This window comes from Squalius cephalus (genome assembly GCF_949319135.1).
Source record: "Squalius cephalus genome assembly, chromosome: 22".
Classification (NCBI taxonomy): domain Eukaryota; kingdom Metazoa; phylum Chordata; class Actinopteri; order Cypriniformes; family Leuciscidae; genus Squalius; species Squalius cephalus.
This window is the reverse complement of record NC_137143.1, coordinates 19,150,631-19,172,930: the sequence shown is the minus strand read 5'-3', so window position 1 is coordinate 19,172,930 and position 22,300 is coordinate 19,150,631. Positions and strand designations below refer to the sequence as shown.

General features: G+C 36.7%; 3 protein-coding genes across 5 annotated transcripts in view; 2 read left to right on the top strand and 1 right to left on the bottom strand.

Annotated features, from left to right (window-relative positions):
* synpra (synaptoporin a) overlaps positions 1-6,457 on the top strand; it is a 32,275-nt gene extending 25,818 nt beyond the window's left edge. For both annotated transcript variants that reach the window (XM_079857922.1, XM_079857923.1), the window contains 4 exons: positions 121-245; positions 2,715-2,913; positions 3,204-3,395; positions 4,797-6,457. In XM_079857922.1, the coding sequence (XP_079714048.1) occupies positions 121-245; positions 2,715-2,913; positions 3,204-3,395; positions 4,797-5,063 (783 nt within the window). In that variant the 3' untranslated portion in view covers positions 5,064-6,457. The remainder of the gene's footprint in view (positions 1-120; positions 246-2,714; positions 2,914-3,203; positions 3,396-4,796) is intronic.
* A 4,102-nt stretch (positions 6,458-10,559) lies between these two features.
* On the bottom strand, positions 10,560-12,653 carry thoc7 (THO complex 7). The gene is made up of 8 exons (XM_079857748.1): positions 12,559-12,653; positions 11,858-11,978; positions 11,580-11,707; positions 11,405-11,491; positions 11,261-11,318; positions 11,072-11,138; positions 10,898-10,967; positions 10,560-10,736 (listed from the first exon to the last, which is right to left on the bottom strand). The coding sequence occupies exons 1-8, from the start codon at positions 12,575-12,577 to the stop codon at positions 10,678-10,680; spliced, it is 609 nt and encodes a 202-aa protein (XP_079713874.1). The 5' UTR covers positions 12,578-12,653; the 3' UTR covers positions 10,560-10,677.
* A 2,643-nt stretch (positions 12,654-15,296) lies between these two features.
* The window catches only part of atxn7 (ataxin 7), a 38,310-nt gene continuing 31,306 nt past the window's right edge, over positions 15,297-22,300 (top strand). The window contains exons 1-2 of one of the 2 annotated variants that reach the window (XM_079857961.1): positions 15,297-15,461; positions 18,696-18,791. The gene's annotated coding sequence lies outside the window, so the exon portion shown is untranslated. The remainder of the gene's footprint in view (positions 15,462-18,695; positions 18,792-22,300) is intronic. The other variant, XM_079857960.1, reaches the window with a different exon arrangement.

Sequence of the window (22,300 nt, the reverse complement as noted above, 5' to 3'; positions counted from 1 at the left end):
GATGTGTATATATCATTTCTAATAAATATTGCTATAATCCATTCCACACACACACAATTAAGAAGGGTTCATTTTGACTTCATGGTGACTTGAACTGTTCTGCATGTTATATCTCCTCAGCTTTTTGCCATCTTTGCATTTGCAACATGTGGAGGTTACTCTGGGCAACTGCGGGTTAGTGTGGACTGCATCAACAAGTCCGACAGCAACCTCAGTATCGGCATCAACTTTGCTTACCCATTCAGGTAAGGCTTGTTTAAAGCACCCCTGCGTATACTCTGCAGAGCAATAGAGAGAGATAATTACCTCGCTTTGATTCAATACTCTAATACACAGGAGCATTTGATTATGTGCTAATGGTTTTATCTTTATATTCTCTGTGTGCTGCCAGTTACAAGATTTGTTTCTCGGTGAGCACAGCTGGCTTCAGTGTTTTGAACGGAAACACAACTCTCAGCATCAGAGCTAATTTGTAAAATTAAATGATTGTGCTATTTGGGCTGATGTTTATAGATCCTCAGTATAATCAGATATTGTTTTCTTCACATTATACGTCAAAATGAATGATTTATACATCATGTAAACGCTAATCAAATAGCTTATATACACTGGCGGTCTGATTTTTTTTACTTTATCACCAAGGCTGAATTTATTTGATCAGAAATACAGTAAAAGCATTATGAAATATTGTTTCAAATTAAAAGTTTCCAGTTTTCTATTGTAATATATTTTAAAATGTAATTTATTCCTGTGATGGCAACCTCAAATTTTCAGCAGATATTAATTCAGTCTTCTGTGTCACATGGTCCTTCATTTTTAAAAGTTTGTGATATTTTATATACAGTATACAATGGAGATATCAAATTAAAATACTAATTCAGTTTAAATCAGTAAATCAAAGTGGTATATTCAGTGTTTTCATGACCCAAATAAATGACTGATTACCAATTGAAAGATTAATACATTTACCATATTTCCAAAGGCCTGTTTGTTTGTCTGTGTGTGAATAAATTCATGGTTAAATGAAAACTTTAGAAAACTAAGTCATATCTTCCATTTCAAGTATCTCACAGTATTTACAGCTCTGTCTTAAATATAAAAAAAGAGATGAGAAATTATTTCTGAGAGATAGAAACACACTCACCCATTTGTACTCAATAAATGAGTTGGCTGACACATACGCTAGAATCATGCATCAGGTCTGTCTTCATTGTTATCCATTGTGGTAATAAAGTTACATGAAATCATACCATGTCAATTTAAAGAACAGAAGACAATAGAGTTCTGTTTCGAATCACATTCACCACTATAATTCTGTGTAGGTTGAAAATGTTTTCGACAGACTAGTATTCTTCTAGCCTCATTATGCGTCCAAGTTGTTGTTATTTTTTTGCCCTGAAAGGTCAAGAACACACACAAGATGCCCACAGTAATGCAATGCTTTGAAGTAGCCCTAGGTCCTGTTGTATTCACTAGACTTGACAAGTTCATAGTAATCTAAGGAGGATAAGGCAGAAATAGGAACTAAAGTAACCTTGTGACTGGTTCCTTTTGGAGGTCTCCTATAATGTTTATATGCATCCAAAGTCAAAAACAGTTGAATTTTCTTATAATAAAACATTGCAGCATCCCCTCTTTTCTCACAGTGTCTGAATCCGGTCTTTCTAAACCCCGCCTTTTCGAGAGCCTACTCTGCTCTGATTGGTCAGATAGTCAAATCTGTTGTGATTGGTCTACCGCTTACAGCGTGTGTCGGAAAAGAAATGGCATTACCATATCTGAATTTCAGCTCCGGGGGTTTCCTCAGCAATTGTTTGCACAGTGATATGAACAGTAACAATGGCGTAACAATCCTTTCAAAGTGCATGCAATGTGGATTTGCTTTCGCAGCACAGAAAACAGCATCTTTCTTGACAAGCTGACAACACAAACCAAACACATCCAGGTCTCAGCCAATGATAGCATCAGTTGCTAGTGTGCCTCTATAGCGTCAGTCGCTAGTGCGCCTCTTGGTCTAAAGGTGTTCATACGTGGGCAATATGCAAATTTATTACAAACCTACATTGGTTTTAGCAGGTTTAACTCCTCCAGTATTACTCGCACTACTCTGAGCAGGATTCAAGCCGGCATTTTTAGCATGGGAGGCGGACATGCTAACAAGTACGCTAAAGACCATAGCCTCTATAGCGTCAGTTGCTATAGTGCACCTCTTGAGTCAAGGGGAGTGAGGTTTACCTGCACAGCTCTCACTAGGCCTCCGATCGAGCGATTTTTGCAGGTTGTGCAAAAAAAAAAAAATGAAAGTGAGTGGTATTTACATCCACTCGAGCGATTTGTTTGCTAAACTAAATAAGCCATTGAGCATCGTCGAGAGGTTAAAAGGAATTGGATTGGATTAAACCCACCAATAGCGTGCCAGGTGGATAAGCCAGTTTGTGATTGGTCCCCACAGATTTGTAACGGAAGCAGGATAGAAGAATGTACAGGTTTCCAGCCTGAGTTGCAGGGTGAAATCAAATCGCCGGAAGATCGGGCCGGGTTTACCCAGTCTACTTTTACGTATATTTATATTACACACTACGTGAAAGGTAATATCCAAAAAAGCATAAAAGCAGCAGAATGTTATTCTAGCCTGGTGTTGACACTGAAGAATTCCTAATATAACTGCAAACTGTATATAAAAGCATGATTTTTTTGTGGCTTACATTAAACAGGTTGAACCGGGTGGATTTTGACGTGCCGATGTGTGAGGGAAGGAGGCAAGAGCGACTTTACCTGATCGGAGATTTTTCTTCCTCCGCAGAGTTCTTCGTCACCATTGCTGTCTTTTCCTTTCTCTACTCCCTGCTGGCCACGGTGGTCTACATCTTTTTCCAGAACAAGTACCGTGAAAATAACCGCGGACCACTCATTGTGAGCCCTGGCGTTATTTTAGACAAGCTAAACACTCAAACCTTTGTGGACTGTCAAAGCCTTGCTATTAGAGAAGACTGACATACAAGACATGAGCTGCTATTTACTGTAAAACACCCACATTAAATTTAGTCCTACTTAGAATATAGTAATGCATCCTTGCATGCAAATCATTGTAATTGAGTTTAAAGCTGCAGTTTGTAATTTTATTAATGTTAAAAATAGTTCTTCAAATTAGCAACAGAATTTGACAAAAAATACATGTAACACACTTTCTTCATGCTCCCTAGGACTTCATAGTGACGGTGGTGTTCTCATTTGTGTGGCTAGTGAGTTCATCTGCGTGGGCAAAAGGACTTTCAGATGTGAAGACTGCAACTGATCCAGATGAGGTGGTTCTGCTCATGTCTGCATGTAAGGTGCAGACAAACAAATGCAGCTCAGTGTACGGACCCAGGTGGTCTGGCCTGAACACATCTGTGGTAAGGCATGAGATACTAAACTTTTTAACACTCTATAGCCACACATATCTGGTGGGTGTCTAGACTTTCATTTACAACACTTAAAGGGATGGTTCAGAGTAAAATCAACCTATAGGGTCCTTTGCACCATGACCTCGAGCCAAACAAACCTTTTTCCCTTGGCATTATTAAAGTTAGAGCTTATTTAGAGATATCAGCCGGATGGCTTTGTGCAGGCGCTAATGGATCCAAGGATGTATCTCGTAAATTACCCCACTAATAATGCCCAGAATGGTACCAAACTTCTACAGTAGTACAAATAGGTTCTGTACTCATAAAACGAGGCATTGGAAAGTTTGTAAGTACATCAGGAGTTTATTTAAATAACACTTGCCTGATTGCTTATGCTACCGCTAACCCGGACTTCGAGGTCACTTCAGTGATATGGGAAAAGCCCGTAAAAGTCCTAGCAGAAAGCGATGCATAAGGATGTTGTGTAACGACGAATTATTATTTTTTCCGAAGTGTTGACAACTTAGTGTTAACTAATAATTGTTGCAAACTGGTACTACCAACAAAATATTAGTGCATTCCTGGAACTGGGCGTCGTTACACTACATCCTTATGCATCGCTTTCTGCCAGGACTTTTACGGGCTTTTCCCATATCACTGAAGTGACCTCGACGTCCGGGTTAGCGGTAGCATGAGCCATCAGGCAAGTGTTATTTAAATAAACTCCTGATGTACTTACAAACTTTCCAATGTCTCATTTTATGAGTACAGAACCTATTTTTAATACTGTACCATTAAACTCTAACTTTAATAATGTTCGACCAAGGGAAAAAAGGTTTGGCTCGAGATCATGGTGCAAAGGACCCTAGGTTGATTTTACTCTGAACCATCCCTTTAATATTGATAAGAAAAAATAATCATATATCACTGTGTGTATAAATATTTTACAATAATTTAAAAATAAAAATATATACATTAAATTAAATGTGCTTAAGATGTATTGAAATGTATTTTATTTTTTACTTTAAAATCAATACAAAAGTTTGGGGTCAGTGAGATAAAAAAAAACTTATTTAGGAAATATGCAATAAAGAAAGAAACAAAGAAACAAACAAGCAAAGACTTTTACATTGTTTCAAGTAAATGCAGTTCATATCATGGTTTCCACAAAAATATTAAGCAGCACAACAGTTTATAAAAATAAGAAATGTTTCATCAGCATCAAAGCATGACCATATATGTGTGTGTGTGTGTGTGTGTGTGTGTGCGTGTGTGTATGTACATATTGAAATATATATTATTAAATAAAAATAATTTAATATAATGATATTTAAAATAAAATTTTATTTAAAACACTTTAGAAAATAGATATACTCATCTCTTGGATTCATCAAGGCATTTTGTCCACAGGTATTCGGCTATTTGAACTTCGTGCTGTGGGCTGGAAACATCTGGTTTGTGTTTAAAGAGACTGGATGGCACAAGGGAGGCGCAGCAAGGTACCCTGCCTCGTCCTCAGAAAAACAAGCCACGGCCTTCAACCAGCAGGTCTACAACCAGGGAAGCTTTGATCAATCAGGAGCTGCTTTCACTGGAACGGGGGACTTCGCCCAATCAGAGTACAGCCAGGTGGGAAATTATGCTTCAAGTGGGCCCGTCTCCTACACCAATCAGTAACCCCATCTGCCTCTTTTAATCCCCTACTACAGGGGGGACCCATTTCTAAGGGCAAAGTTCAAACATTGAGCACCAGAGATTAAGGAAGAGATTAGTTTAACAGATATATTAAAAGTACATCCTTTATTTCTGATTAGATAAATAACTAAAGGCTTGTCTGTCCTTAATACTAATATATTTTAAAAATGAATTAAAGGGATCCTCAGATGTATTCATTGGTTTTTCGACTTCACCTCTCTGTAAATGTTACCGAAATAGCACAGTTTACTGAACAAAAGTTGTTACACCCAAATGTAAAACTCAGTGCAATAGTTCTTGCTGCGTCTTAAGAGTTTACAAAAGTGGCATTATGTCACTACAACCAAAAGTTTTTACTCCGACGGTCCATTCGGGATCTAAATAGTGTTTCTGCTTCATGAAACTGAACCAACTCTTTCCCCAACCTCAAAAAATGATTCCTATTCATCAAATGCTCCATCAGAGCATTGTTTTTGTGTTACCAAGTTAACATAAATTGGCGTTTGAAACCTATTTTACTTCCATAATGTGGCATATTTTACATAATGGAACCATTATGAATACAAAGTTGCTAAAATGGTTTGGTAAATGGCCATTGGTTAACACCATTCATCGATATGGCAGAGCAAGTTATCACATTTCCATCAAGCATCCTTATGAATATCTTCATAAATATAATTTATATTTGTGACTATCTTTTGAATAACATTCGCAGATGAATCTTCCACGATAAGAGCACGTGCTTTAAGAAAGTAAATGGGGTCCGTTTTGATTTCATGTCGACTTTTAAGTGTACCTGTCCTGATGAGTTGGTGATGCAGGTGTCTGTAATTTACACTATATAACAGAGATTTCTGTTTGAATTTGTCAGTATAGATGTTAGATTGCTGTTTGTCAGGTTTCTGGATTTCTTATCCCCGGAATAATGTCATGCCGGTGGTCGTTGGTTTGGTGTTTGCACCATTGTGATTTAATGTTTGCACTGTATTTATGAACTGCATGAAGTCGTGACATATTAACCTGGTTTCAGTTTGTACATAACTTCTCTCCTCACTAACAGGGTCATGTTGTCTATTCAGTGACCTTTATTATGATCACAAGGTGATTGAAATACAATCAACACTTTATTTCCCTGCTTTCTTGTGTGTTCTCTTCTTCCTCGTCTGTTCTTTTTAAGTGCATGAGGCTTTATTAACCACAAAGACTATAAAACAAGACAAAACATCCCAATATATGTTAATGTTCTTGATCTGATTGCTGTTGCATTTCAATGTGAATGAGTTTCTGTCTTGATATACAGTACTTGCATTTTCGATCAGTGGGTGTGAATGCTTTGATGCCAATAAAGATATGGTGCATTCCTCTAGACTGAACTTACTGCAGTGTGTCTTCTGTTCTGTTGATGAATCCTCAGTCCACGACAATGAATCAGCTGTCTCAACGACAATATGGAGTCGTGCAAAGGAATTTGATGACTATCTGACTGCCATTAAGTTAATAGACAAAGTCAGTAATCAGATCTAAATTCATCAGGAGCAGAAAATTCTCAGACGGTGCAGTCTCTTACGATATCGGATTTCTCATCGGCCTTGCTTACATAAGATTTGTGATGACTGTTCTCATCTTTTCTTCTAGCCAAGGTTTATGTCTATATAGAAATTGACATTCAAAACTACACCTATGCTAAGAAATGGGATAAGAAACAGGATAAGACATTTGACAGCTTACCTTTTAAAAAAATCCATGCATTAAAAATGTATCTCTGGGCCAATGATATGATAAAAATTTTTTGTTAATTTATTAAAAAATATATTAAATATATAATTCATATATGCAATGACTTGAACACACCTCTTTATGACAAGCATGTTTTTAAGTTCTAAATGAGTTTTATAAGGTCAAAATGTCAGGGAGATACAACTGTACTGATATCATAATGAAGAAAAAAAGCAATTCCTGAACTATAATCTAATAATTTAAGACTTTTATGACAAGGTAAGGTTAGTTTATGTTGTAAAATGCCATGTGACTTCCCAAAAACCTAATGATAATAATTCATGATATTTGTAAAAACTTGTTTTTACCAAAATATATTAAAAATAGCTCTTGAAAATAATGATTAAGCTACTTTTCTTGAAAATGCGATAAAGTGAACGTTTTACGTGATAATTTAAGTTGAGAAAACTTAATTTCTTTAGGTGTTACCAATTGAAGTAATTTTTTTAAGTTGATCCAACTGTTCACTTTTTACAGTGTAACAGTTTTTCAAAACCATTTTAAATGAATAGAACAAGCACATATAGAAATAGATTTTTAAAAGCTTTTTCCTTTTCTGTATCGTGAACGCTCTTATATGTCAATGATCCTTCCATAAACTAGTAAAAAAGTGATTTGAGAGGTTCACTTGCCAAAGATGCAAGCCGCAACATTTCCAGCTCAGAAATGCAACTGGCGAAGCTCAGGTACTTCACAGAGTGTATCGTGAGTGTCATTGTTCATCGGACAGCTTTAGTGGTTGAATGGATTGCCAATAGCGGGCCATTCTGACCTAGTCCTGATCTAATGTTCCCGTGTTACAGCACATTGGTTTGACTTCTTTTCATGTACACCTCAGTGCCGTTACCATAGCGATGGCAAGATGTGCCACAGCATGTTATAGTTGCTCTCAGGGAGATGAGCTCTGTCTTTCAGAAAGTAAGAATAGGACAACCTGGAGTCACATTTACTGGTAGAAAAGTAGAGAGTGAAAGAGAGTGTGTGGAGTGAGGAGAAACAGGCACAAGATAGATTAGTTTTGTGACCTCTGGGCATTTAACTTGCTTTAAAATAACTGTAAAAAAAAAATCACGTAGCTTTAACACATTTCTATCAGCATAGGGTGCAAATGCAGATTTACACATTGGGTTTTCAGTAGTCTAGTGGCAAACATGGCTTCTTGTTAGCATGTATATGTCCATCAAGAGGAAATAATGGTCTCCATTGACTGAGAATGACAGTGACACATTGTGAAATCCATGTTTCCATACCTTTTCTAATTGGCCCATTATCACAGACGCCCTCGGACAAATTACGCCAAGCAAAGGCTTCCCTCATGACAATAAGATTATGCTGGGGAAGTTTTGTTTACTCGGAGAGACAGCGTTCTTCATGTTTATATCCAATCTGAGTCTGAGTCATCTGGATGTGTCTTCCTGAGAGCTGATCTCCATTTCCTCAGGGCAAGGGGAATTTGGCTTAAACGTTTTAAATCAGGAACCCAATTAGAAGCACTGCATTGACTACTGGGACTCCACTGGATTATTCATAGGATGGATGTGGCAGAATGCGTAATACTCTACTGTTCTTCATCTTGCTGTGTGTTCAGCTCAGCTGTAATTAGACAGTGGAGATAATCAGATGTTGTACACACGCGGCGGGAAGTGTTTACCTGTGTCGAATAAACCAGATAATGGAGATTTGGCTCTTATGGTGACATTGCAGATAATGAGCCAATATTTTTGTCATTTTTTTCTGAGATACACAAGGTAAGTATATGACAACAGTCTTTGTCTGTTACAGAAACAATATCTTCAAAAGTGATTTGAGCATAAATGTTGCAAGCAACAAAAAGTGCACTGCAAGTCATTTTTATTCCAGTATTATGAATTATTAATGTGGTTACACTTTATTTAAAGGTGTAATTGATACACTGTCATTATACATTTAAGTACTGAGTAATATTAAGTAACTACATGTACTTACTATAGGATAGGATTAGGATTGGTTTAGGGTTATTTGCATGTAATTATGCATAATTTACTTTTAAGTATATGTAACATGTGTAGCAAGGACACTGTAAAATAAAATATTACCATTAATGTTAACATAAATATAAATGTAATGCAATATAACATGAAATTGATATTTATTAAAAATACATTGAAAGTGTGTGTGTGCATTGAATCTTATTTTCGAATATTTTGCTCACATTTTTTGAGATCTTTTTTAAGATCAACACATTTCTTTAACGCAAATGAAAGAAAATTACGGTGTGAGTGTAACATTTCTATCCAGTCATTCTGGTATTCATGTCAATAATGCCAAATTAATTCATTGAAAAGTAACACAAACAAATACAAATGTAGCATGCATCCCCAACCAGTCTTAAAAAGCCCAATTTTCCTTAGAATAGCAGTAATTTGGAGTGATTTGGTAAATGCCATTGTTATGGTGCTGTATGACAGCTCTGACGTATTAAAACCGCCAAATGAGGCCTTGTTTGTAACCTTTAAAAAACTAGAGTTTTGTGCAAAGGGCAAATACAGACATTTGTGATTTTTGAAATTATCCTCTGACACTAAGCTGCAGATTAAAACAGCCACAAACTGTATTTTAGGCATAAATGAAGATGCAAAAGCCATAAAAGGATGACATTTCTCTTAACATGCCATGTGAAACCTTTAAAATACAATATGTAAGCCAAAAAGTAAAAACCATTTAAACAACATAAGTGCATCAGTTAGGCATAAAAGTTTTACTTACAGTTTAAAGTGATAGTTCACCCAAAAATTAAAATGTTATCATCATTTACTCACCCTCAAGTTGTTCCAAAACTGTATGAATTTCTTTCTATAGCCTAAATCTCAATTATCTGAGATTGATAGATCATGTCTAGTCGTGTTAAATATTGTGGCAGTAGCGACATCTGCTGGTTGAGAGACACGTAGCATATGTATATTTTCAGTGACATATTTTGCTTGAGCTATCTTTCTTTAAAATACATGCTTCTTGGTTTGATATTTTGTGATATATAGTTATTCTAAATATTGCATAGGTGTCCAAATACTTTTAGATTTACCATTGTTTCAACAAACACATTAAAGGGATAGTTCACCCCAAAAATGAAAATGTTGTCATCTTTTACTCACCCTCATGTTGTTCCAAACCTGAGTTTCTTTCTTCTGTTGAACACAAAAGAAGATATTTTGAAGAATACTGGTAACCAGACAGTTGACGTCAGTTGGTGCCGTCAACTGTTAGATTAACAACATTCTTTAAAATATCTTCTTTTGTGTTCAACAGAAAAAAAGAAACAACAAGAGGCCGAGTAAATGATGACAACATTTTTATTTTGGGGTCAACTGTCTCTTTAATGGGAGTGGCTTGAAACTCTTTTTAAAAAGCATAAATGTTGGGTCTAAAATGTTGTTTTATTGCATTAATGTGCATAGTTTCCTATTTTAATGTTGTATACAAAGTTATTTTGATCTGACCTCACCGATAAATAAAACCACACTAAAAGTGGTAATATTTTGGTGATGTTTATAACATTCTCTCTGTACTACGCACAGTAAAAGTGATTTAGTTTATGAAGCTTCTGGATTAAATGGCACAGTACACAGGTACATATTTGTTTAAAGATGGTTTATGTTACGCTCACAAGCCCAAACATTTACTTAGAAGGGGCCATAAGCTAAAATTAAATAACTTAAACACAGATTCAGTTTGTAAAGAAAGCACTTTAATTCTGTACATGACTAACAAGAAAAGAAAGACTAAAATGAGAGAACATCTAGTGCTCATAAAAATAAAAATCGGTACATCCTAATGCAAATGCCTAGTCTCCATTGTCCATCAGACTCTCCTGAGTGTCGTCGCTATCCATCTTCTCATCATCTATAAAATGAACCACCACAATTTTAGCCGATACAACATGCAGTATAACAACAGCAGATGATAAAAACCTGATCTGAACTAAAACTAAAACTAATTGTTTTAGGAATTCAGATCAATATAATTATGTGTCCTTTAGAATTTATACAGATAAAACTACTTACTCTCCAAAGTCTGTTGAAGTTCCTGAATGGTGGTGAGAAGGACGTGGAACTGTTTCTTACGAAGTTCCAACTGAAGATGGGTAAATCAATAAAAAAGAGAGATCAGAGTAAATATTGTAAGATGTATGATGGCGTATGTCTACAAAATCATCAAGAAATACCACATTTCCTCACCTTGTCCTCCACATTCTCTTTGATGTGTGAAAGCTGCTGAAGCTCTTTGTCTAAAGCCTCAAGCTGCCTGCAGGAATAAGATCAGAAAAACACTTCACTGTCCTGTTTGTTATGTTATGTTATATAAAGGACACACAGACTACAAATTGAACAAATGTGATTTCACCTAAATAATCATTTCAAACTTACTTTAAGGTCTCATGTCTGTCTGGATGCTGCTTGATCACTCTGGCCAAAGCATCATACTCTACAAATGAGACATGCAGTGATAAATTAGTGATAAAACCAAATAAAAAAAATGATTAAAATTTCTCCAAATGAGCTGTATTGAACCTTGGCGGTTTTTCCGTATCCGTTTCGCTCTCTGGATTTCCTTTTTGCACTCTGCAATTTTTTCATGGGCTGATGTTATACTTGTCTCTGTATCGGAAGAAATGAGAATATTTTGCTACGTGACTGAACAAATGGTGATGACACTAAACAAAGTCACATTAACTTGAGGACTTACCAATATCTGCATAGATTGCTTCATAATTCTCCATTTCTTTCAGGTTCATGTTGTACACGAGCAGGGTCTTCCCCATGGAGAATTCACATTGAGCCAAAGATGTCAACATCCTTTGATACTGGGAGAACCTGCAGCAACAAAGTCAAGAGCGAAAAGTATTTTTTACCTAAAGCTATGGTAACTAATTGATGAAATCAGGTCAAGGTTTATAAATAAAATCTAATGTCGGGTGTATATTTTGACCCAAGTTCACACATTTTAATAATAGGTTAAATTACCCTTCCTCTGGTGAGAAACTGGAGTGGCACCATTTGGAGAAGCTCTTCATGAGCACATTAATGCGCCTGTCGTCTCCAGCTCCATCTCCATCGATCAGAAGACGCTTCCGAATGACCTCATCTGCAAAGATACAACGATATTATTTAAGTCTAGCTATGTATGGGTTTAAACCACATAGCAACAGATTTGGTGGGAACTTAGTTATTACAGTTTTACAGAATCTTCCAGTGTGCCAAAGTCACACAACATGCTTAATGACTGTTTTGGATCAAAGAAATCTTCCAAGAAAGACAAACTTTGATACAATATATAAAATATTTTGCATATATATATATATATATATATATATATATATATACACACAATTCTGATACACACACACACACACACACACACACACACACACACACACACACACACACACACACACAAAGTCTTTCCAAATTCACAATTCTTTCATTGGAATCGCAGTAAATACAATAAGAGATACCTAACGTTACATCATTTTGTGCATTTCTTTTCTGCATCAGTTTTAGCATATCACATGGCTAACTAGCTATGACCCCTCATGTTAATCTCATTTCAAATGAGTTCCTTTAATTTACAAAAACACATAGTCGGCCACAGTTGTAATTAGTCATACTGGTTTGCCAAATAAATAGAAAACACAAAATAAACACCAAAACAAAGAAATTCTTACCATCAGTGATGCTACCCATTCTCCAATAGGCTAACTGAACTATTCGAAAAAGCTTTATTGACAGGCGCGCGCGAGGACACACAAGGCAGCGCTCCGCCTCTGTTGCGAAGCAAATGAGCCGATCCCGCCGACCCCACAGCACGTATCACAGCAAATATTGTGTTTATGGTTTTGTTTTCAACATTATTAAATCATTTCAAAGTTGTGCGTAAATTACTCTTTCAAACGTTTCAACCATTCGTATGACTTCCAGTCCAGGAATGCTGTATTGGTGAGCAGTTCAGTAGTTTTTACAGTGGTTCGAAGTCCGACTCGTTTCTTTGAATCGGTTCACTAGAACCGTTCTTTAAAAGAACCTTTTAAAAAACCGATTCAGCCATTCTTTTACGCCGTAACGTCAGTTCAGTTTGTTGTATCCATGATTCAGCTTATAAAACCATTAAGTCATTAAGGACATGAATATAATACGCATTTATGTTATTTAATATTATTTAATAGTAGCCTACAATGGGTTAAAACAACGATTCAGCAAGTCTTTACCCCATAATATCAGTGCACTGTTGCCATGATTCAGCTTCTTAAAGCAAAGTAATTAATATAGTCTAATATGAAAGTCATTAAACATAAATATAATAAGCATCTACATTAAGAAATATGACTGAAATGGGTTTTTTTATGTTTTGTTTACTATCAGCTCACTCATCGGCTGTTTCCTAATTCAGAGGCTGCATCCTTCAAAGGCCGCGAAGGTCGTGACAGTAACGTACTAGATTTTTTTGGAAAGTTATTAAACTGTCTGAAAACAAAACAGGGTTCACAAATTGTCTAAATATGTTCACCATGGTCCGTTTCTGTATATAATAAAAAGTATATACTATATATAATCACATCTTAGTAAGATATAAGTCAACATTTGAACAACTTTTTTTTTTTTTTAAGTTGAAACCAAATATTTACGTTTAAAAGTGTAATTCGGCAAATTCTCTCAAAAATCCTGTCGCCGCTGGTGTGTAATAAATTCAGGGGTAGGCAAGGTCGCGAAGGATCCATCTGTTGTATCCTTCATTTCGAAGGACACATTTGGAGGCCGCATTTGAAGGAGCCTTCGAATTGAGACAGGCTTCGTCGCGCCACGTTGATGCAATCAGCCTTCGAATGCACCCTCCGAAACGAGGATGCAGCCTCTGAATTGGGACGAAGCAATCGGCTCTTTCCGAACTGGACATAATATGCGTTTAAGCGCATCGCTTGCACACTGCAAGTTGAATCAGTTTTGTGAACAGGCTCAACTTATTCACTGAAAAGGTCCGAATCAAATGTTTCAGGAATTGCTACAGCCTAACTACCATTTTTTCTCATTGTTATATCGCCAAAAAGTCATTTCAAAATTGTGCGCAAATGCATTTTAAACGTTCCAATCATTAGTTTGTCTTCCAGAAATGCTGTAGGTCTTTAGGTACAGTTTAGTAGTTTTTGACAGAGGTGGTAGGGTAGGTCTGACTTAGGCGAATAGGTTGATTAGAACAGTTCATTTTAAAGAATTTTTAAAGAAATTAAAAAAAATATAGCATTTCTTACATCATAACATCAGTTTAGTTTTTTGTAGCCATAATTCAGCTCATAAAAGCATAATTCAGAACAGGTTTTTTTTTAATTGGGGACCCCTAGGGGCCACAAGGGAATGCTAGGGGGTCCGTGGAAAAGTTTAGACAAAAAAATACAAAAAAAGATTCAACTGAGTACCTAAATAAACAAATATATTCAATTAAATAATAAAGTAATTGTAATAAATACATTTTAATTCACCTAACTAAATAAATAAATTGTGCGCAAATGCATTCAATTAACAAATACATTAAAATTAATAATAAACTAATTAAAATTAATTAATTAATTAATTAAAATAAATAAATAAACGAACAAAGTAAATAACATTTGTAAAATATAAATATATATTTTTGATTTTAGTAGCTATATTCAAATATATTTAAAAGATATAGGACCTATTTGACTAAAATAGTACAATAATACAGAGAGTAAAAAACACAATGATAGGCCTAATCAACATATTTATAACAATATTTCTTTATACTTGAAATTATATAACTGCATAAATAAAATATTTATTCACATTAGAAAATACCACAATTTATTCACATCTCTTGGCTGAAACCGTTTTCATGTTTTATACTCTTCACTCATCGGTTCATATCCGAAACGGGTCTCGATTCAACGAGTCTTTGTGAACCGGTTCAGCTTATTCCTTGTAAAGATCCGACTCAAAAGATTCACTAATCGTTACAGTATATCCATTAACCGCAAGTTTTTTTCTTTTTCTCGTTATTAGATTGCCAAAGTCATTTTAAAGTTGTTTCGGCTGCATGTGTCTCTGAGTTGTGTGTTTTCGTTCTCCATATGTATGCAGTTTGATAGTGATCTAACGTTATAGCGAAGTGCAGTAGCAGGCTGCGTTTCAAAACCCAGTGAGCTACCTACTTAGAAAGCCTATTTGGGCACCAAGGGCGCGTCTGAGACGCTCGAAAAGCTGTTGTGAAAGCGTCCCAACTGCTCAAATGACTCACAAACACGCATAGGAACGTAAAAAGCGCGCGTACAACACCCAGGAATGCTGTCTAGGCAGGCAGCGCTCTCGTTTTTGACACACCACCATCCTGTCCAGTGACAGGCGTGCTCGGTGCATGCGTGCTGCTGGAGTCAGCCAGTGACGTTCTTGTCCCAGAATGCTGCCTGGTAAACAGACATGGAAGCACCTGGTGAAGACCTCCACAGTCACTGAGCACTGCACTCGCTCTTTGAACTGATCTTCATTTTCAATACACCCTAAAGCCTGCGCCTTTGTTCTCTCTGGCACTCCACCGGGACCTCTGAAGTCCAGGGCATTGGTAAGAGAACAATGATGACATCGAGATCAGCTGCTAATGTCTGTTCTGCCAGTTAGCCAGTTGCATGCTACAGCAGTGCCACCAATGGCTCAGCTGCTCAGTTAGCGAGGAAGCTAAACCTGCTGCCGTCCCCCCTCCCCCTCTTATGTGTGTAACATTTTATTTTGGTGATGTAATAGTCAAGTTTACTTTGTTCGTTTCCCACCGACGACAAAGCCGCTATGTTTAGTCCTTGTAGAAAACTTGTTGTAGGAGCATTTCTAATGACTTGTGGATCTCGCCATTATTGCTTTCACTTTCCCAAGTGCACTTGCTCATTTTTGAAGTTGCATAGTGGACGCGAACTAGTGGACAGGGCAAGGAATTAATGGAGACATAAGTGTGCAAACATTAGCAAAACACTTTTAAAACTTTAAGGACATGACGTTTGACAGAAGGGCTCATGGCTTTTAAAGTTGTAAATGAAACTTTACACAAAAAGGGCATCATTGTGGACGGGAAGAGCAGGGGTGTTTTCAGAACACACTCACACACATACAGGCTATATGTAATAAAATTGTTGGCTGTGTATATATTTTCAGTAACACTTTACAATAAGGTTTAATTTGTTAACATTTGCTAACTATATTAGTAAACATGAACTAACAATGAAAAATGCTTCTAAAACTGATAGTAAGCTTAGTTCATGTTCTTTAAAGCTGCAGTCCGTAACTTTTTTGGGTTAAAAATTATCCAAAATAATTTTTTGAGCAAGTACATAACCAGCCAGTGTTCAAAACTATCTGCTTGCCTTAGCTCGATTCAAAACGATAAGCTTGTAATAATGTTTTTAATTCCAGTGGTACTGGTGGATTTCCGCGGGAAATTCGAGCATGTGTTTGCATCATTACGTCACATCTGTACACATAAAGAAGGTGTCCCGGCTAGTAGGCTATGTTGCGTGTGAGGATGTTGGAGATGGAGATTTATATCCTTTTCTCACAGCACTTGATATAATTAAACTTGTCAATTTGATAGCGGATCCAGAAAGGTTTAAATGACAATTTCCAGTGACAACTGGAAATTCACCCATTGTAAAACGCAAAAGACTTCGGACTGGCTACAGAAAAAAAGAGACTGCAACCAGGCCCATGCGAAAACAAGGATAAATATCGGAATGGCATTAAATGTAGTCACGCAATGCTGATGTTGTTAACATTAACAATTTGAGAACAAAGTATAATTTGCACGGTTTGACGTGATATGATAAGCAATCGTTAGATTTAATCAGCGAGATTTACTGCAATGCTTTTTTTCCCTTAGTTGGTCAGAACAAAAATGGATGTTACTTGTTCAGATGACATTTTCCGGTGAAAATTCTTATGTTGGTCATACTTTCAAAAAGTAGAATCTGTGATTCCGAATGACAGTATCCACACCGGCGCAGTGACTGACAGCCGCACATTCTCCTCAAAACATTGGATTCATCCGCAATGTGCCGTGCCGAGGCACAACCCACATAAAGTTGATAATTCCGCGAATAACTGCAATTGCAGATTTCGAACAGAGAGGGCGACAAAGAGGAACATCTACTAATACATGCTTAAAATCAAAAATTGTTTCTGTTAATATTATATTATTTAATGGACCTGCACTAACATGGACTAACAATGAACAGTTGCATTTGTGTTAACTAACATTAACAATGATCAATAAATACTGTAGCAAAATATTAGATCGGATGGATCTCCACGTCAGAAATATATCAGATCCGACCCCGGCTCCTGTCAAAAGAAATTTTTTCTTTGGTGTCCAAAACCAGTAAAACCTGTCTAAAGCAAGTATTGTTTGATAACCAAGTCTTCTATCCGCAGAAGGAGACGAAAAAGAAGAGTTTATTGAATAATGTTAGTTGTGTATGTTCAATGCTCGGACTACGTCTGACCAGTACAAATTCAACAAGTGTAATTATACCAAAGCAGAAGCGTTTACGTCCTGTGACGTTTAAAACCTTAAAATGAAGACATTCTCTCATCTCTTACTCATAAAGACAAAAATCCCTTGAACCACACAATCATAAGATTAAACAACAATAGAAATAATAAATCTACTGGCAACTACATAAATGACTAATGATTTTAAAATGAAATGTATTTACACAACAGATGGACTATTTCTTCAAATTAAAATCTCTGATGGCTCATGCTGTTTTCACAGTAGTTCAAATGTATTGGAACAAACAAGCTTTGTATGTAACGGCTTTAGCTGTGCATGCTAAATTTGGAATATTAATTGTTTTTAGTGTAACTCTATGCACCCCCTGTGTTGACATAGAGTGGGTGTTAGTGCTGGAAACGGAAAGATCTTTCATAGTTCTGTTGATTGGTAGAAACACTGTAGGGGAAATCTTTGACATCACAAAGAACATCTCATCATAAGTCATAAATCAGCCTCCGTTTCCCTGAACGCTTGATGCGTAATGCATTCATCACCTTCCATTGACAACAGGCTAATAGTCATTCAGTTAACATTAGAATGATGCTGTTTGTTTGTGTGTTATTTCCTTATAACTGATTCAAATATGTATTGTAATGGCTTACCAGAAACATTTTTCATTTTACATAAATGGATCATGAATCATACAGTGCAAATTCTGCTGATTTCATGTAAGTTAATTAGGTTATGAATTTGATGTTGAACTGAGCATATGCAAGAAAGTCAAAACATTTTCACTAGTTCCTTATATCCCTGAGACGGATTATCAGGCTGTCAACTGAAGGGCTCTCAGATGGTTAGCCGGGGATAGTCGTTATTGGATTGGATTACTCTGTAGCGACGGGCTCCTCCTTAAGCTTGAGCTAGTAAAAAACTGTAAAGAAAGCAACAGTAAGATTCTGTTGGCCTTAGGTCAGGAAGGCTCCTCTGTCAAAAACAACACAGTCTCATGGCAGTTCATAGCTATTTTACGTTTTGGCAAATTGTTGTCTAACGTTTATGTACAATCTGCTTACTCCCCACCCAGTGGCTGTTAGGGAATGATCCTCATGCTTACTTTTTTCTAAAAATAATAAAATTTTTGTATGCTTCACATCATATGAATTTTATACGAAATTGCAACCTGGTAAAATAGTTATGTTTTCCCTTGAGATTGGGTTAGTCAAAAAACAAATGGCCAATCCCCTAAACTGTGATTAGTACACACTGAGTATGGAAACAATGCTGCTAACAAGCCTTTCCTCTGTTTCCTTTCCGCAGATTCCCTCACTAGCTTGTGTGGCAGTCTGGAATCACCAAAGCTGATGAGGATCTACTGACTTGACCAGTTTTGTTCCAATTTTTACTTTTGACAAGGTATGATGTGTTAACAAACTTATGAACACAATTTCACTCTAGGGTTTTATTTTTATCAAAACTATCAGATTAATTGTGTAGTTGCAGAATTTGTTTAGCTAATTTTTAAGTCATAGCAGGTATTACTATGTCTTTAATGGGCTATGGTAATGAATTGTTAATAGATTCATTATTACATTATTACAGTAAAGGTCCGTTCATACCAAGGACGATAACTATAAAGATAACGATAAAGATATAGTTCTAAAAATCGTTCTCAATATCAAGCTATAACAATAACGGCGCAGAGAAACAGTATCGTTGGAATCACTTTCAGAATGATTTTATCCAGCTGATGAATGATAAAAACATTGACAGCCAATTAGAATCCATCCTGATGTAATGAGCTCAAGCATTTAAAGTGACAGACATGCATGCACTTAGAATAAACAGAACGATATCGTCCACTGGTGTTTACGCTAATATAGTGTGGGTGTAACTATATTAGTGGGGAGTGGGAAACTATATTTTGGGTGTAACTATATTAGTATATTAGAGGGACATAACCCTCATGTCACGATTCGATATATATCACCATACTGAACTCACGATACAATATTATTGCGAAACTCCAAGACATATGGTAAAAGGTTAACAAAAAATGCATTGATTGATTGATTAAAATGCTAAATTTGGTATTACTTTGGGGGTGAAAATGAATAGGTTTTGAATTGGTGCTGGTAACCCAATGCACAGGACAATGGTGACACTAGAATACAAATAATCATGATTCTGAAACTGAAAATACAGAATTATTTTAGACGAATATTCTTGCTCTGTCACTGACTAGATATATTTAAAATAATATAGGTCACTTTTTACTGGTAACATAAGACATTTGGCATTATCAGGACCCACAAATATTCCCCCATTGCATTATTATACATTATATTCAACATTATATAGTTTAATCTAGTACTGACACTAAATTTTTTCTCACACAGTAATTTTCATTTTGGGTGAGCTATGCACAATGCAGATTGTCACTATCCACAATACATATTGTTGTTGCTTTTTTGTATTATGATATATTGTGACACAATTTATTGTTACACTAGCCTGGCAAGCAAGCCAGACCTACATCAAGATGTTAGGTCTGGCAACTCACCATAGACACGGCTCAATCCGAGGGGCGGGATAAACGGCTGTCTTTCAAATTCACTCTGCATGCAATAGGACAGCGCTTCAACCAACCAGAGCGTTTTCCCAACAGCGGAGCTTACGTTAGTTGATATATTCAACTTTTGAATCTGGCCGGCAAAACTACGAACACATCTTCCTTTTTTAAGAATGACTTAAGTGCCGTTCTTTGCTCTTTTCTCAAATAAAAACTTAACTCCAAGTCCTCCAGAGTCACGGCCAAAGCCGATTCGAAAGACTGTTCTCCAGCAACAGCAGCCATTCTTTGTTTTCAAGTAGCAGGGAACCGTCGCAACTCTGTTGTCATTATGTTAAGCCCGCCCCGCCTACTCTACACACGATGTGATTGGCCTGACCCAATTTAGGTTTTTACAGCTCAGAAAGTCAACTGAGAGTTGCTAGACTACCCTGGAAGCAAAATAAATTTTGCTGCCGCTAGGGTGCGTCTAGATTTCTAGGCTATTGTTACACCCATATAATATAATTATCTTTATTGTTATCGTGCTTGGTGTGAACGGACCTTAAAAGTCCCATGGCATGAAAATGTCACTTTATGAGGTTTTTTAACATTAAAATGAGTTCCCCTAGCCTGCCTATGGTCCCCCAGTGGCTAGATATTGTGATAGGTGTAATCCAAGCCCTGGGTATCCTGCTTCGCCTTTGAGAAAATGAAAGCTCAGACGGGCGAATCTGGAATCTTCCCCTTATGTCGTCATAAGGAGAAAGGTTACCTCCCCTTTCTCTGCTTTGCCCGCAAAGAGAATTTGGCCCGCCCATGAGAAAATGAGCTATGCGAGCGCGATATTGGTTTTTCATCGAGAGACATCATGGCTTGCAAACGAGCGAAGCATGGCAGTTGCTCAGTTTTTGGATGTACAAATGAACACTAAAGTATTTTTTAGGTCCTTCATCCGAGCCTCTGAAGAACCAGTGGGTTATGTGAATTTCTGATGTGTAATTGTTCAAGTTCAGACAGATAATCTTTCTCTCAAAATCGTTTAATACTGTTTAGGCATCAGTAAATCAAGCCAGTGACTAAACGATCAACTTCACGCCGTTTCTCTTAGTGGGATGAAAATAATCTTATTTAAACTGTGATTAAAATATATACAGAAAGCGATCAAAGAACAATCCCTTTCCAATCGTCCAAGCTGTCAATCACACAGCGCGAGTTTATCTGGACACTTGCCAAAAGTCGTTATGAATTCAATGACGCTGTTACACTGCACAACGAAGCTCTTACTGTATTTACATCATGTTTGCATTGGTGAAAGCATTAGTGAGAGTGCAGGAACTGCGTTGCAATGATAAGATCTTTATTCACGCGATCAACAGACTGTCATCTGCTCAATGCTCATCACTGCAACCTTTTATGTGATGGGAATAGATCTAAATACTTTAAAAACTTATCATGATTCGTTGATCTCGATAGCTGTAATAGTAAAAACGTATAATAGCTGTAATAGTAGAAGTTTTCGAGAGAGTTCCACATGTAATGCTAAATATTTCATATGCAAGCATGTCAGCCAATCACAGCAGTGGGCGTTTACACTGAAGACTCACAGCAGACACGCCCCTTCAATCAGAGCGTTCAAATCCGAGGGTTAAAATCAGGCTAGGAAAAACACCTTTTATTTCTAAATTATGACAATTTTTGATCTAAAAATCATACTAAAATTATAAGGGCACCCCAGGAAACATTATAAAATAATAAAATAATCCATGCCATGGGACCTTTAAGGACTAGTCCTCTTATATTTGCACTAAAGGCATGATTTTTCACGGTGGAAGCAAGTTTGAATACATGTAAAGGGTTAGTTCACCCAAAAATGATCCCCTAATTTACTCACCCTCAAGCCATCCTAGGTGTATAGGACTTTCTTCTTTCAGCCAAACACAAACTGAGTTATATTAAAAATATCCTGTCTCTTCCAAGCTTTATAATGGGAGTGAATGGTACCATTTTTTTAAGCCCAAAAAAGCACATCCATCCATCATAAAAGTAATCCATACAGCTCCAGGGGGTTAACAAAGGCCTTTTGTAAGAAAAATATCCATATTTATAACTATATCAACTATATCCACTAGCTTCCGGTTACGGCCATATGTGAGTCAGGTGGAAGAGTGAACTCTGACCTGACGCATGATGTGTTGACGAACATGGAAAGGCAGAGGATAGAGCAAAACAAAATATGAATTAGAAGTCTAAAATGATAATTTTTAAAGAGAAATGTCGGAGGAGCTTGAGTTTGTTGCCCAGCCCTATTTGTTTGAACCGCGAAAGGCATCTAGTCTCACCTAAGCTTACGCTACTCCTACATCCTACGTCA

Excerpts from the sequence above, each read along its gene's own strand:
- thoc7 (XM_079857748.1), bottom strand. Across the intron at positions 11,492-11,579 it reads AGCAATCTATGCAGATATTG|AGACAAGTATAACATCAGCC; the intron begins GTAAGTCCTCAA and ends CTTCCGATACAG. Across the intron at positions 11,319-11,404 it reads GATACGGAAAAACCGCCAAG|AGTATGATGCTTTGGCCAGA; the intron begins GTTCAATACAGC and ends TCTCATTTGTAG.